A 16,676-nucleotide genomic window follows, 5' to 3' on the forward strand; every position below is an offset into this window, starting at 1 on the left:
TGTTCCCTTGTGTAAAGTTGTGATTTACAACTATTTTGTGTTGGCTTTAATTCCATGCTAAATTTGAGAGTAACTATGTTCAATCTTTTGTACCATGTATTTTATGTGGGATTTTATTGTAAGGGTTGTGTGTAAGAGAGTGTGAAGACTTAAGGTAATTGAAGACCAAAGAAGTTTTCGCGGGTAGTTCGCGAGTAGCCTTCCCATAAAGTGAAGCATGTGCTCAGCACATGACTGGATTGCAAAGAGTCATGACAAGATGGTGATAGCCGGTTTTCGCGAATGTCTCGCAGGTAAAGTTTTCTCGTGAGATACCCATGAAACATTCTGTTTTGCCAATTTGTCATATCTAATATACCCTGTCCCTACCCATACTATATATACCCACATTACCCACATATGTTGAGGAGTACTTTCAGAGAGAAAACCCTAGCCACAACCCTTGAGAGTTAGAGATTGTTATACCTACAATCCTCTACACAATCCATTGTGGTTTTTCTTAACTCCTACCTCTCCATTTCCAAATCCTTAAGAGGTTGATAACCCAAACACTTACCACACCCATCTTGAGTGTAAAGTGAGGTTTTGGTGCTACTGGGAAGTATTGGAAGAAGCCATTTGTTTGGTGGTTGCAATCGGGCTAAATTGCGTGATCCGGAGAGTTAGAGAAGACAAGGCTTGGTGAAGTCAGTTGGTAGCAAGAGTTTGGAGGGCTCGAGTACATGGGGTAGACTAGGCTTGGAGGGTCTTTTGTTATTCATGTACTCCAACTTATTCTCTAGTGGATCGATTTGCTGCTTGGAGGGTGGCGGAGAGGTTTTTCACTGAGTACTTTGATTTCCTCTTTGATAACGCATCGGCGTGTTATCTTCTGTTTGCATTTTTCTGCTGTGATTTGATGAATATGACTTAAAGTAGTTATATTGTTTATTCGCTCGTATTTACTCTATTTTGCACTTAGTTTAAGTTAGAGTAAAATCAACAGAGCCGTAATTTTTAATTTGAGGGTCTAAACAGCTTTTGTGTTTTTACATATTTTCGAGCTTTCAATTGGTATCAGAGCGGGTACACTTGCTGTGGTTTCATTACCTTAGTGTGATCCTAGACTTTATTTGAGATGGGCTGATCTTAATCGCTTAATGCTCCTCCATACTTTGATGGGAGCAATTACGCTATTTGGAAAGCCCGTATGAGAGCATTTTTATGTTCTATTGATGATAGTGTTTGGGATGTTGTAGAAATTGAATGGACTAGGCCAGAGGCTGCTAAATTCATATGGGATAACGTAGCTCTTACGGTAGCTAATGCTAATAGCAAGACTTTAAATACTATTTTCTGTGATGTTTCCCCTAATGAATTTCACAGGATCTCTCATGTCACAATTGCCAAGGAGGCATGGCAAATCTTGGAGACGACCTATGAAGGCACCAAAAAGGTGAAGGACACCAAGTTGCAAATGCTTACCACACGCTTTGAGGAGCTGAAGATGAGTGAAGATGAGTCATTCAACTCATTTTATGGGAAGCTAAATGAAGTGGTGATTGGGAAATTCAACTTGGGAGAAAAGACAGAGGACTCCAAGATTGTGAGGAAGATTCTACGCTCATTGCAGGAGAGTTTTCGTGCAAAGGTCACTACCATCGAAGTGAGCAAAGACCTTAATGAGATTAAAATTCAAGAACTCATCGGTCCTCTTCAAACTTATGAGCCATCTCTATCATCTCAAAGGAAGAATAAATCTCTTACTCTCAAGACAGTCAATGAGAGATTGGAAGCTCAAGACTCCTTAGATGAGGATGAGGTTGAAAAGGATGTGGCATACCTTGCTAAGAACTTCCGTAAGTTCCTAAAGTTCAAGAGAGATGGAGAGTCTTTTGAGAAGGGCAAATCCTCAAAGTTCAAGAAGGACAAGAAAGACTTCAAGAAGAAGGATTTAAGAGATTCCTCACCATCTGAAATGGTCATGTGCTTTGAGTGCAAAGGGCATGGGCATGTAAAAAAGGAATGCTCCACATGTTTGAAAACGAAGGGTAAAGTCATTGCAACTACCCTTAGTGACTCAGATGGTTCAAATTTTGATTCGGAAGAAAGCTGTGATGAAGAAGGAAATTACTTTGCATTTATGACCATTGCACCCGTGGACTCATCGGAAGATTTGAGCCTTCTAGTGGAAGAACTTAGCGAGCACAACGAAGTAAAGTCTATGGGAATTGGAGAAGAATCCGATGATGAAGATGAAGGAACCAAGGAACTGCAAGAATCTTATAATTCTCTTCTTGAGAAAACCGGAGAGTATGCAAGAGTGGCTAAGGCAGCCATCAGAAAAATTAAGAAAGCTGAATAGGACTACAAGAGCATACTTGTAAGGTACAAGGAAACGAAGTGTGAAGTTGAAGCATTGAATGGAGAACTAACCGAAACCTACTCTAAGATCAAGTTTCTTGAGCTTGAAGTGATTCAAGCTAATGACAAAATGGAGCGTGTTGCCTCCAAGAAACTTGACGAGGTGCTTGCATATCAAAAGCCTTTTTTTGACAAAAGTGGCTTAGGATATTCCGGAGTAGTTCAAGTGCCAATGTGTTTAAATAGATGAAATTTATTAAAGCTAAGGAACCAATGGTAGTAGCAGCCAATGTTGAGAATGTAAAAGTGGAGAAGAAGCCAAATGGAACTGCTCAAAAGGTTTTGACAAAACCTCAAAATCCATATGTGGCTTAACCCAAGGTTAAAGGGAAATCTCTTCCAAAGTCTCAAAGAGGTCCTCAAGTTCAACACTTCTGCCACCATTGTAGAGTTAGAGGACACACAAGACCTAACTGCTATAAACTTCACGCATTGAAGAAAGCGGATTCTCAAAGGTTAAAAGGACAAGGAAAGGGGAATTGGAATGCCAAGCAATCAAAAGGGCAAGAAGCTGATTCTGGCTTTGGTGATGTGATAAAGATAATAGATACCATCACTTCCTGTTTGGCAAGCTTCAGTTAAAATTTTGAGAATCACAGCTTTAGTACCCAATCCTCTAGGGATATCGCCTCAAACGCACGTGCCGTGTGGGTGAAGAAGGGTACACATGCATAAGCATTTGACCATGTCCTCGTATCAATTCTTCCTATATGTTGTGACTTTGATTTGGTAGTTTGCTTCTAGCATGTTTCTTTTCAAGTTTGTTTGTACTTATTGTTTTTGTTGATCTTACTTTACATGTTCTGTTTTTGAGTGTGTTGAAAAATTCAAAAAACCCATAAAAATTGAAAAATCTCTAAAAAGTTTGATTGCTTGTGTTGTGTATATCACATGTGAGTTTGGCCTAGTACCTTCGTACTAATGGTGCAGTGCATATATGAGCTTAACTTGTTTTGTATGCACATCTATCTTTGTGGGAAATATCTTGAAATCTATGTGTAACTATTGTAAATCAATTTTCAAGTTTGTCATGAATGATTGGTCAATAGTCTTGATGGTTTTGACACATGCATAGACTTTTATCTATATATCTTCCTACTCTTTTTGTTTTTGCTTAAAGAGCTCAACAAATGTGAATTTCAAAATGAAAAGAGATAATGAGCTGCAAAAGCCGTCGCATATACTAGTATTTGACTAGGAAAAAGGAAAAGCGACTTGTATTGAAATGTATGGTGCCCATAAAGCCAAAGACTTAATCACAAATTTGAAATATAAAAAATTTCAAGCATTGATCTCAAAATGAGATGTATTGTTTAAAAATGATTAAATGTTATGATTTGTAAAGAAGCCAAATGAAAAGCTTCAAAGATATGTAATCATTTTTGTGGGAGGTCATATATGTTCATTTTTATAATTGAGATAGACCTTATGACCTAGTACTAATTGTGTATGACTTGATTAAATTGATCATTGAAGTTTCACTTTGGTCTAAGGATTATTTCACATTTGATACGCACACATAACACAGAAGACTTTTGTTCAATGAATGCTTATTTCATTTGGGTGATTGTACATGATCAAATGTGATGTGTATACTCAAATGCTTGTCGATCAAATCCAATTTTTTTTTTGAGTATTTTATATGTTTTTGAAAGTATTTTTATGCTTTCATGTTTTGAGTTTTTGTGTTAAAACTACATTTCTCATGTTTTTCATCAAAAACTTTTTTAGAGGCATTTTTGCGAGAAGCTCGTGAATAAGCTCTTTTCGCGAAAATGGGTTAAGGAAAAACATGAAAACACAAAATTCAGACAGAAACTTTCACGACTGTCTTGCGATTGTTTCGCAAGTAAAGTCTTCCCGCGAAATGATTTGTGCTTAAGAGGCATTTTTCGCAAGTAACTTCGTGGGAAGGTAACCCGCAAAAAACGCGTGTTTTCAGTTTTATAGGGCTGATGTGATAGATTTTCAAACACATCCTATTTTCCCTCATTTCACCTCCCTCAAGCCTCTTTCCAACCCAAAACTATTTTCACTAAAAAACCCATCAATTTTCAAGTACAATCATTTCAAAAACTTCTCTAAGGTATGTTTTTAACATCTTTTATCTTTATTTCCTTAGATTATGAAGAAAATTTCTAGGTTTTACTTGAATTGGGGATTTTTTTTAAAAAAATGGGTTGGGAACTCTAATTTTTGCAAATTTCTTTTCAATTTCTTGATTGGGCTATGTCCCATTTGGTTTGTTTGTGTTTGTGTTGGCCCCTTGTGGCATTTTAACATGTATTTAGGCTATTTTATTCATATTCATGCATTGCCCACATGTTAGCTGTATAGGTGCATACCAAGTGTTTGACAAAATGCTCAAATGACATTTTTGTTTTGTTTTGGACTCCAATGAGTTCCAAACTTTGGGAATTACCATGATTATACATGTTTATCATGTTTTGATCTTTGGTTGTGTGTTTTACACACTTTGACCCAAATGTGATTTGTCATGCTTTGATCATGCATCACATATGCACACCTTATGCACCCTTGACTCACACACTTGCACAATTGTCAATTGTTTTGCACTTCATTGATATTACATGATTTTGTGACTTTGATTGTGTTCTTTTTAGGAATTTGTGCTTATTTTTATGGACTAACTTGGATCTAATCAAGTTTGTGTTCCTATTTTGTGTTTTTGCACTTGTTTCTTTGCTTTGTGTCTGTTCTTTTCAGATGTATTGCCTTTCCTCTCGCGGTAAAGAACCCATGATTGACCTTATGTCATCACCAGTATCAAAAAGGACCTGGCATTCGTCCAATGCCTCCAACAGCGAGAGATTCAAGACTCCCCTAGATTCTCAGACTTTCTCCAACATTTTTCAGGATGCTCCTCCTGTGGTGGAACGGATTGTTCGTTTTGATACCCTGGGATCCACTTTTATCCTTAGGATTTTTGAGAATAAAGATTGGGAAAATCTATTCGGGAACTTCGAGGATTCAATCGATGAATTAGTTAAAGAGTTCTACTTGAATGCTAGATTCACCGGAGTTTAACTGAAGTGTTGGGTGCGAGGAAAGGAATTTATCATCACTCCGGATTACCTTGCAAAGGTCCTTCAAATCAATTGACTGGAAAATGTGGATATCTCTCCATATGATGACAGACTTCCTCTAGTGACAGATATTCTTCAAATTCTTGGACTTGATCATGAGATTTCAGCCAAAGGAATATCCATTGGGATTGTAAAGTTTGAACCTGAATTAAAGACACTCACATTGATTATGTTCTCCAATCTCTACCCACTGTCTAACACGGGGCTCATCAATCTTGGAAGAGCACAATTCTTATGTGATCTCATCACAAGAGCTCCGATTGATATTTGCGCTCACATTTTCCAGACAATAGGGAAAACAACAACAAGAACAGCAGCACAAATGTGTCTTCCTTTTTGTAGTCTCATCATGAAAATCATGGTACTTAAGGGTGTTTGTTTTCCAAGAGATGGAATGATCATAGTTTGCCAGTGCCTAATATCCATGCTGTCTCTCCAAATGAGCAAAAGTCACTCTTTTGCTGAACGGGAAAACCAAAATCCATCCAAAACACCAAAGAGTGAATCTGTTCCACATGTCACTCCTTCCGATCATGGATCAGCTGCTCACACTACCCTCGGACATACCGAGACTGCATCTCCTCACATTCTTAAGCCTCCGACTACTAGCACTCAGCTAAGACAATCTAGCTCTTATGCCGACAGATTGACTATTTTGGTTAAAGGTTTGCATGAGCGTATTTCAGGACTTGCAAATGTTCTCTACTCCACAAACAGCCAAGTTTAAATGCGTCTCACAACCATTGAGACTCAGTTAGATGTGATTCAACACAAACTAGACGAGAGCCTTTAGCTATTCATGCCAAAAAGGGGGAGAGTAATTCACTGTATAGATTGGACGATAGCATATAGTAAGGGGGAGTGCATCATAGGAAGGGAAGTGTGCATAGTGAAAGGGGGAGTTTTGTGAGCTTAAAAGGAGAAAGCTGACACATACACACATACTTTGGATAGTCTAACCATTATTTGGCTAGTCTAGTTTACAACTTACTAGTTTTTGAGGGCTAGTTGTGTTTATAGTTCATTTCATGTTTACTTTTATAGTTTTTATAACTCTTGGTTATTTTCATTGCTTTCTTTTAAAGCTTTAAGTATTTTGGTTTAAAACTTTGAGTTTATATTTAGTACTGTCTTTTATATTCTTGCTTTATAGCATTTTTTTAGTACTTTTAGATGTTGTTGCATTATCTTGAGTACTACACACTTGTTCCTTTGTTGGATCTTGTACCCTTGATGCAAATACTTCTTGTATTTCACATTGGTTGTGTGTTGGACATGCAATTGATTTTTGCATTGCTCTTAATTGCACCGCGTGTTCGGATGATCATTTACTAGCTAAATGTTCATTGTAGTCATTATTTAATGACTGACCTTGTTTGATCAAGATATGCTTAACTGTTTATATAATGTTCATTACCTTGATCGCACTTTACTTGTTTATATACGTATCGTGTATTCAATTTGTCATAAGCTTAATGAAAGTTTTGTTTGTGTGTGAGTGTTTCAGGTTACAGGTATATTACATGCAAGTGCTTCACAACTTCTAGATTAGGTGTGAGTGAGTTTTAGCACTGTTCCCAAACTCACGTTTAAGTCTAGAGTCTGTTTTAGAGATTTTGTCACATAATAGCCAAATAGGGAGATTATAAAGTTGTGATTTGCAACTATTTTGTGTTGGCTTTAATTCTATGTCAAATTTGATTGTAATTATGTTCAATGTTTTGTACCTTGTATTTTATTCAGGGTTTAATTGTAAGGGTTGTGTGTGGGAGAGAGTGTGAAGACTCAAGGCAATTGAAGACCAAAGAAGTTTTTGCTGGTAGCTCACGAGTAGCCTTCTCGTGAAGTGAAGCATGTGCTTAGCACATGACTGGAATGCGAAGAGTCATGACAGGATGGTGACAGCTGGTTTTCGCGAGTGTCATGCGGGTAAGGCCTTCTCGCGAGATACTCGTGAAACATTCTGTTTTGCCAATTTGTCATATCTGATATACCCTGTCCCTACCCACATTATATATGCCCACATTACTCACATATGTTGAGGAGTGTTTTCAGAGAGAACCCTAGCCACAACCCTTGAGAGTTAGAGATTGTTATACCCATAATCCTCTACACAATTCATTGTGATTTTCCTCAACTCCTACCTCTCCATTTCCAAATCCTTGAGAGATTAATAGCCTAAACACTTATCACATCTATCTTGAGTGTAAAGTGAGGTTTTGGTGCTGCTGGGAAGTATTGGAAGAAGCCATTTGTTTGGTGGATGCAATCAAGCTAAATTGCGTGATCTGGAGAGCTAGAGAAGACAAGGCTTGGCAAAGTCAGTTGGTAGCAGGAGCTTGGAAGGCTCGAGTACATGGGGTAGACTAGGTTTGGAGGGTCTTTTATTATTCGTGTACTCCAACTTATTCTCTAGTGGATCGATTTACCGCTTGAAGGGTGGCGGAGAGGTTTTTTGCCGAGTACTTCGGTTTCCTTTTCAATAACACATAAGCGTGTTATCTTGTATTTGCATTCTTCTTCCCTACTCTTTTAGCTTTCATTTTTCTACTATGATTTGATAAATATGGTTTAGAGTAGTTATATTGTTTATCCGCTCGCATTTACTCTATTCCACACTTAGTTTAAGTTAGAGTAAAATCAACTGAGCCGTGATTTTTAATTTGAGGGTCTAAATAGCTCTTGTGTTTTCATACATTTTTGAGTTTTCACCTTGCTACTCTTTATTCTTCATTGCCGGCTGGTTTTTTGTTTTGTCCAGATGACAATGTGCTCATCCACCACCATCTTCACCCGAAGGTAATCGTTGAACCACTTGTTGTAGCCATACGAGAGTTAGATGTGTCTAAGGTGAAAGAGCCTCACAAAATTTGGAATATGATTTGGTGTAAGGGTGATAAGGACTGTGTATATTTCTTTACCACTGAATCTGCTGCACAGTCATTGTTGGAAACTTGTTGGATGCCTGAAGCCTTCAAGGTGATCCATGATGAGGATACTTACCCTATTGCCATGAAGTGTCAGTTTTGTTACGCGAACCACGAGTCACCTCAGGATGGTTGCTGGATCATGAATTTGTATGGCCTTAAAATTGCGGGTTCAAAGCTCTTGTTGCCTCCCTTCTCCTCCCCCTCCTATGTAGCCTTCAAACTGTGTAAGAATAATCTAGATGAGAATGACCAAAATAAGGCTACTAATAAGAAGAATGTTGCCAGTACAGCTGCAACAATGTCAAACCCAAGCACAAGGGCAGAGTGACATTGAACTTGAACCAACCCAAGATCAATTTGGTATTGAGGAATCTGAATTTCGGAACTGATATCTGTTTGATGATTTTTTTCATTGTATTTTAGGTCTCTAATCATGATCACTTCACCACTTCTTTGAACAACTTCTGTGCTCATTTTACTAGTACTACATATGTTTCTAATTGTTAAAAGTTTGCCAGGTCCAATATTCTTGTACAACTGGTAATACTTCCCTCTGGGGCCGTCTCTGCTAATACATAAATGGACTAAGTATCAAGGGGCCTCTGGAATGAGCTGGTTTTATTTAGACTTATAAGTATACAATTAAAGACCCAATTAGCTGAGCTCTTCGACTATGAGCTTGCCATTTGCCATTATGTTTTTCATACAAGAAGAAGAAGAAGCAAAAAAGCAAGTAAAGAAACAAAGAGACAGAAAACCTGTGCTAAATTGCTAATAGAACCATAAGGAAAGCCCTGCCGGCCCATTGTGTTAATGATTATTATGTTTGATAAGATAACAGTACAGTAACACTCATCTAGCTCGGCATGTGTTAATCGATCTTTAAAAAAAAAATTAGAATCTATAAAAAGGTTCCAAAAATGAAAAATCCGGTTGGAATTAATTCAATGGTCAATTCCTAAATCTATTTATTGAAAAGTTCACTTTTGTATTGTACTCTTAAGGATATTATAGTGCAAAACTGTAACACTTGAGGCTTGCATTACATTTACATACGGCAAATTCACGTTGTGTTTTGTACAAAATTACAAATACAAGTTATTTTGCTCTACGAGGTCTGCGTCAAATTTAAATTTTATAATCTTCTTTTAATGTTTTACTTTATACTCTACTAAATCGTAGCTAAAAAAATGAAAAAAAAAAAAAAATGCATAACACATTGTAATAAATAGAGTATAATGTGAAACAAAAAAAAGAAAGAAAAAAGGACAAACTTATTTACGTTTGATCTGCATTACTCCTAAATTAGGAAGAAGTTAAAATTCTTAAACTTTTGTAGAGTAATGGCCGACTGACCTTATCCATTACTCTTTTTTTTTTTTTTTTTGGGTACTATTAGTAATTAATTGTGCATTTTTTAATTATCTTTTTATTGAATTAGACAAAATACAAATAAAAATAAATAAGTTAACTAAAAAAACTGATCCAAATGCACTATTCTGATCATTTCAATAACCTCATAGTGTAGTGAATACATTTAATAACCATCTAGAATACTAGTCCAGTGTGTATAGATTACACGGTCCAAATGGACCAAATCTATTCCTCATAATTCTTGATCCAGTCAAGTTTTTGCTAAACTTCTTGATCCCGTCAAGTTAAAGTTCTTTTGTTTATTAGTTTCATGAGTAGCATTAATGATTGAATTGCGTTATATAGTAAAGATGTGACATGAAGGAGTTGGATTGGGTAGCATTTGGACTAATTAATATCCAAACGGGCCATTTTTTTTTTTTTTTTGAACCTATAAGCTAGCATCAAGAATATCTAGCATAAGTTGCAAAAATAAATAAATAAATAAATAAATAACATTCTATAATGTTTTTATTTTATTTTTACTGTGGATATAAATAATAGCAAAATGCTTAAATTAAATTGGAGGTGAGATCGGAAATCAAAGCGTAGAATTTTTATTTTTATTTTTCCAAATTGACTTCTGAATTTTTTCTTTTGGCTCTACTAACATTACTTAACCACATTATTAAAATGCCCAACTACAGCAACTTCATAAAGGGTGTCTGGAATTTTTCAAATAATTAAAAAAAACAAAATTGTGAATTTGTGGCTGTTGTTATAGCAGTTTCAGTCAAACAAAGTCAGACAAACAAAAAAGGTATGATACTAAACTTAAACAGCTCAAAGAGAAAGGTCGGCAACTCAAATATTGCTCAGAATCATAGTGAATTAATCATGGAAAAAAAAAAGTCTTTAATTAATTTGGAATAGCATAATCTATTGGAAAATTGGAATCACTCTTCGTACATAAAACCAATAAAGTCGTTAATTCAAATTTCTCCCTTCCTCTTTTCTCTATAGAAAATGTTAAAGGTAGTTTGAATTTTATTACAAGAGACTTCCAAATAATATAATAATTGAATTTTGTGATGTGGTATTGACAATTTAATAAAATAAATTTATTAATTATTTCTTTTATTTTGTATTTATATTTTGAGAATCGTTTTATTTTGCATTTAAAACATTGATACTTCAATATCTAAAGTTAAGGTCACAAAATTTTATAATATCGTTAACTTCACTCTTAGTTTATTGTAACCTCTTTCTCAAAAAAGAAAAGAAAAAAGAAGAGTTTATTGTAACCAATAAACGATAAACTTACTCTTAAACAGATTTTTATTTTTTAAAGTCTTAAGATCTTGAACTACGATTTTCATATTCCCTTGACCAAATCTACCCAAACCAGAATTCCTCAATGATAATAACACAAAATGTTACGAAGAAGAAACAATTTTCATAGCGATTTTGTGGGCTTCATTCAACCGACAGTTTTCCATTTGGCTTAGAATTTGTCAACCAACAGATACGTACGTGTACTCATACGTACTTATAAAAAAAAAACCTTCAGTAGGTAGTACATAATTTTCATTTTTGGTCATTGATCTTGTTCATTGGAACAAGTTTTCTTTATGTCTAATTGGAGCAAGCTAATTTTTTTTGGACTGCAGCTTACTTCTAATGCTCCAGTGCACCGGAGCACTGGACATAAGCTGTACCCTTTTTTTTTTTTTTTGAATGAAACAAGCTTTCTTCTTAGTCTTTTTTAATAAGAATACAGTAACTTTCTTCTTAGTCTTAATGAAGGCTACATGCTTCCCAATTTAATCATTTTCCAACATTTCTTTTCCATAAAAGTCACAAATGGACCACGTGTAATTAAATTAAGGATATGATGCAATTCCATAACTTCTGAACAAAAAAAGAAAAAAAAAAAGAAAAGATAGAATAGAACAAATTAAAACCTATACTCCTACCAGATTTTAGAAAGCCAGATTGTAGATTGTAGGCGACTATAACATGGTATTGGCCCCTGCTGTTACGCGGTATTGAGATAGTTTTCTCCTTTGACCCCAGTTTCATATCTCACAAACTAGAATTTACGCCCCTTAAATTGGTCCAAGGCCTGCAATCGTTATTATTATTATTATTATTTTTAATTGAGTGTATATATATATATATATATATATAAAAGTAGATAATGTACTCATATGATATTATTCTTAACTTAAAATGAAACTAAATAATGAAAATGTGCTCTTATTTCCATAGAATTGGAACGAATGATAAAAATAATGTCAAGAGCATTATAATTCAATTAACAACTCTTTATACAGAAATGTTTAGCTAATTTATATCTTTTCAACCCTTTAATTTATTTTTGTATATCTATATGTATAAAACTATATATACATTTTTTTTTTGGTAGAAATGGGAAAGTCTTATTTAATTATAATAAAAATTTATACAGTCACAACTATATCTAGCCTCAAGGGACATATTCTGCTTATCCCTAGGCCTACCATATCCCTTACAAAATAGTGCTATACAAAATTGGGACAGGTGTCATAGATGTTCAAAAGTTGCTGGTGGTGGTTTCCCTGTTTCGCTAAAGTATCTACACATTTATTGGCTTCATGGTAGACATGGTATACCTGGACCACCCATGCCCGCTCTATAAGACTCCTGCAATCACAGATTAAATATATACATTTTTTTAGTTAATGCTTTTAACTACTCTTTATCCTTTTATTTTTATTTTTATATAAGGACAAAGGTACCACGGTGTAAATGTGATAGTCTGACAATCTGTAAGGAAACTTCTTGTCTTAGCAAAAGAATAACTTCTTTTTTTTTTTTTTTTTTGATAATAGGATATATACTTCATATTTTAAGAACAAGTCACAATCTTTCCTACAACTTGCTTTTCCCTTTCAAAAATTAAAAAGAAAGAAAGAACAAGTCAAAAAAGATAATTGTAACATTTCCTATTAGAAATTTAGAATAACAACTTAAATTAATATATATGCTAAAGTATTGAACAATCATGTGGGGGAGAGAGATCTACTTGAACTATAAGTATAAACTGACTTGGCCATGGTGGATTTTGTTGACTTTCGAGCATTTTTTTTTAAATTTTTTTTCCTTGCCTGTCCTAAGCTACAAGCGGTGCACATGTACATGGGTAAAGTATTTGTGCGATAATAGTAAAATTTGTATTCCTGTTGGATTCAGAATTCGATGCATTAAAATAATTAAATAAATAGCCACAGGACATGATAATAATGGTATATATAAAATGCAACTCCATGAATGGTCATATTTCATATATATGCAATCTTGGGACTTCCAAGAAATGATTAAACTCAAAAGAAGATAGAGATGAAAATTGATTTAGTTTTCCTACGTATGTAATGTTATCCGAAAAAGAGTTGATCTATTAAGTAACATGTTGACACACTTGTGATACTGACATGATTTATTAATTTAGTCTTAATTCCAACTGTCAAGTCTATGAATTTGAACCATTCGTTAGCATAAAAGGTCGCATTCTTTGTTTCTCAACTTGATATATTTTAGTATCAGTACTAACTGGCAATGTTGCCAGACCAAATTTAGGCCAAAAAAACCATGGTTGACCAAGAAAAAACTAGGATTATCATAACAATATTGGAAATTGCCTAGTGATCCCCACTTACAATACAGATAAAATACTTATATTATTTATTTCATAAACAGCATATGTTAAGAAGGTGCAATGCAAATGAATGATATTAGCACCATTTGAATGTTTCTGGTCTGCATTTTCATATATTAGGATAATCATTCAATTGATCATGTCAAAAATCAAATGGTTTGTAATTAATTAATTTGTCAATTTGCAACAATATTTTAATGTAAAGTCGGCAACGATGGATCTGAATAGAACTATATATTAAACAACTCTCTCTCTCTCTCTCTCCATAAAGTATATTTTGCTTTACTGGATCTTACTGTAAAGATGCCATCAGATGTGTATATAAGGAAGGAGTTTGTTGTTATAAACCAGGGCATCCAGGCTTAGAGTTGCTAAATTAAGGAGAGTTCGAGCATTAGAGTTACTTCAAAGATATTTGGAAATGAAGACTAACATTCTCCTTTTGGTCTGTTTAGTAGTTACTGCCATTTTTGGGGTTTGTCAGGGAAGCAGTCTCAAGAAGAGTTTCTATGAGAAAACCTGTCCACGTGTGGAGAAGATTGTCAAGAGTGTCACCTGGAAGCATGTCTCCAGCAACCCCAACTTGCCGGCAAAGCTTCTCAGAATGCATTTCCATGACTGTTTTGTTAGGGTAATTATCCATTCAAACATGCATGGCAGTGAAGTTGTATAAATTTCTTCATGTTAGTTTACATGTATATATGTGTGTGTCTATATATATATATATATATATATATATATATATAAACACTCGCATGCATTCATGCATACTTAGAAACATAAAAACCTAAACACTATAACATGCATGTATATATGCTGGCATTTAGGCACTCATGCGTTTAGTAAAACTTCATATATTTTTAGCTTACAAGAGCTTTGTTAGTACTTGGAGTTGGAGCCACTAGCTGCTACAATTGAACTACCTTGCTAGCTAGCTACATCTCAAAAAACTGTGACGTTTTAACATAATATTTTGATACGAAAATAAAACAGTCCGCATATACAGCTATGAAAATTTAATTTAAGCTTACAGAATTTAATGGAATTTTTGCAGGGTTGCGATGGATCAGTACTATTGAACTCAACAGCAAATAGCACTGCAGAGAAGGCAGCAATACCGAACCTATCTTTGTCAGGCTTTGATGTTATTGATGATATTAAATCAGCAGTTGAGAAGGAATGTGCAGGAATTGTATCTTGTGCAGATATCTTGGCTTTGGCTGCTAGGGACTCCGTTTCATTCCAAGTAAATAAGTCAATTAATATCAAAATCAATATTCTGAATAAGAAATCATAGTATATATGACAATTAATAATGTTAAGTTCTGGCTCATATAGCTTCACTTATTTATAATGTTTTGCAGTTCCGAAAACCAATGTGGAAAGTGCTCACAGGTAGAAGAGATGGCCTTGTTTCACTCGCCACAGAGGCCTTAGCCAACATTCCATCGCCTTTCTTTAACTTCACTCAACTCCAGCAAAATTTTACCAACAAAAATCTTACAGTGCATGACCTCGTTGTATTGTCAGGTACATCTACATAAATATATCTCAATAAAGAGAAATGTACTTAAAAAAATTTCTTAAAAAAAAAAAAAAACATGTTTAAGGGTTTGACTTGCCAAAGTAAGCATTAATTCATTTATCCCAAATTATTAATGGAGTTGGTTATAGTGTCCCTTTTTGTTCGAGTAATGGGGTATTATATTTTTTTACAATTGCTTTTATATATATATATATATATTTTTATGTATTAGTCACAATAATGTCGTGTCATAACCATTGTAAAAAATTGTATCCATATACTTATTATTTTTTTGTCACTCTAAAGCATTCATGTCTTCGTTTTCTAAGAGTAAAGTAGAAACAAGATTGTTTTTGTAACACTAAAGCATTCACGTCTTTATGTTCTAAAGTAAAAGTAGTAACACTTACAAACAAATTTAAATACGTACGTAGGTGGGCACACAATTGGAATAGGTCACTGCAGTTTCTTCAGCAACAGGCTCTACAACTTTACTGGAAAAGGTGATCAAGACCCTTCTTTGAACTCATCCTATGCCCAGTTCTTAAAGACAAAATGCAAAAGCCTCAATGACACAACAACAACTGTAGAAATGGACCCCGGTAGCTTTCAAAAGTTTGACAGCCACTACTATAATATCCTTCTGCAGAAGAAGGGTCTCTTCCAATCTGATGCGGCTCTTCTAACAAACAAGCAAGCCAAATATACTATCCAAGAATTGGTTAGGCAAAACGAATTCTTCGAAGAATTTGCGAAATCAATGAAGAGAATGGGAGCAGTTCAGGTCCTTACTGGCACCGCTGGCCAGATTAGGAAGAAATGTTGGAAAGTCAATACTTAAAGGTGCTCCAGGTCAACGTAAATCTGCATGCTTTGTTTCATTGGATCGATTTTAATAGGTTTTAGGTGTTGGCAACGTATCGTTGCTTTTGTAACATCTTTTCTTTTTTTGGGTTGAATCTGCATTACGCATTATGTATCTTTATTGAAAAAAATGAGTAAGTATTGTCATTGATGTGATTTACAGATTGAATGAACTTTCCAAATTTCTCAGTATAAAATTTTATTACATACCCTCCTCTATTAACTCAGTCTACGGGAGTAATGCGTGTACCATGAATATATATATATATATATATATATATATATATAGAGAGAGAGGCAAAACTTAAAAAAAATCCAATTAGATTTTACAATTAAAGTCTAATTTTACGTTATATGTCATAAATTATTTATTATTAGAGTTTTTTTTTATTTTATTTTTTTTAAATTTTGGAGTCAAATATGGGATCACATTATAAGTATCTATTCAAGTGAGTTATTACGTACAAAAATCAAAGAGTCTAGAATTATTGAACATAAAAAAATAGACAATTTATATTTTTACCTAATAATATTTTTACAAGAATTTTTAAAGAGTTAAAAAAAATATAAAAATGACCATCAATAATATTTATATTATATATAAAAATTGTACTATTCATTTTAATGTATATCTTTTAAGTATATTTATGTAAATGCATGGGGTTACGAACTAGTTTGTAAAAAAGAGGGTGTGACTATTATTAGTTTATTACTCATTATTTGGCCAATTGACACCTCTAAAACATGTTTAATGTGCGTATAGTGAATGTCTAAATAAAGAGCGTGTGACTATACCA

The 16,676-nt window shown here is 34.3% G+C and overlaps 1 protein-coding gene across 1 annotated transcript; it reads left to right on the top strand.

Annotated features, from left to right (window-relative positions):
• Nucleotides 1-13,786: 13,786 nt before the first annotated feature.
• LOC126693167 (peroxidase 27-like) lies at nt 13,787-16,048 on the top strand. Its single transcript, XM_050389055.1, has 4 exons — nt 13,787-14,121; nt 14,545-14,736; nt 14,855-15,020; nt 15,450-16,048. The coding sequence occupies exons 1-4, from the start codon at nt 13,912-13,914 to the stop codon at nt 15,854-15,856; spliced, it is 975 nt and encodes a 324-aa protein (XP_050245012.1). The 5' UTR covers nt 13,787-13,911; the 3' UTR covers nt 15,857-16,048.
• The last annotated feature ends 628 nt before the right edge of the window (nt 16,049-16,676 follow it).

The sequence above is a fragment of the Quercus robur genome, chromosome 7 (assembly GCF_932294415.1).
Source record: "Quercus robur chromosome 7, dhQueRobu3.1, whole genome shotgun sequence".
Lineage (NCBI taxonomy): Eukaryota > Viridiplantae > Streptophyta > Magnoliopsida > Fagales > Fagaceae > Quercus > Quercus robur.

Excerpts from the sequence above, each read along its gene's own strand:
- LOC126693167 (XM_050389055.1), top strand. The coding sequence starts at position 13,912 with ATGAAGACTAACATTCTCCTTTTGGTCTGTTTAGTAGTTACTGCCATT. Across the intron at positions 14,122-14,544 it reads TCCATGACTGTTTTGTTAGG|GGTTGCGATGGATCAGTACT; the intron begins GTAATTATCCAT and ends GAATTTTTGCAG. Across the intron at positions 14,737-14,854 it reads GGGACTCCGTTTCATTCCAA|TTCCGAAAACCAATGTGGAA; the intron begins GTAAATAAGTCA and ends AATGTTTTGCAG.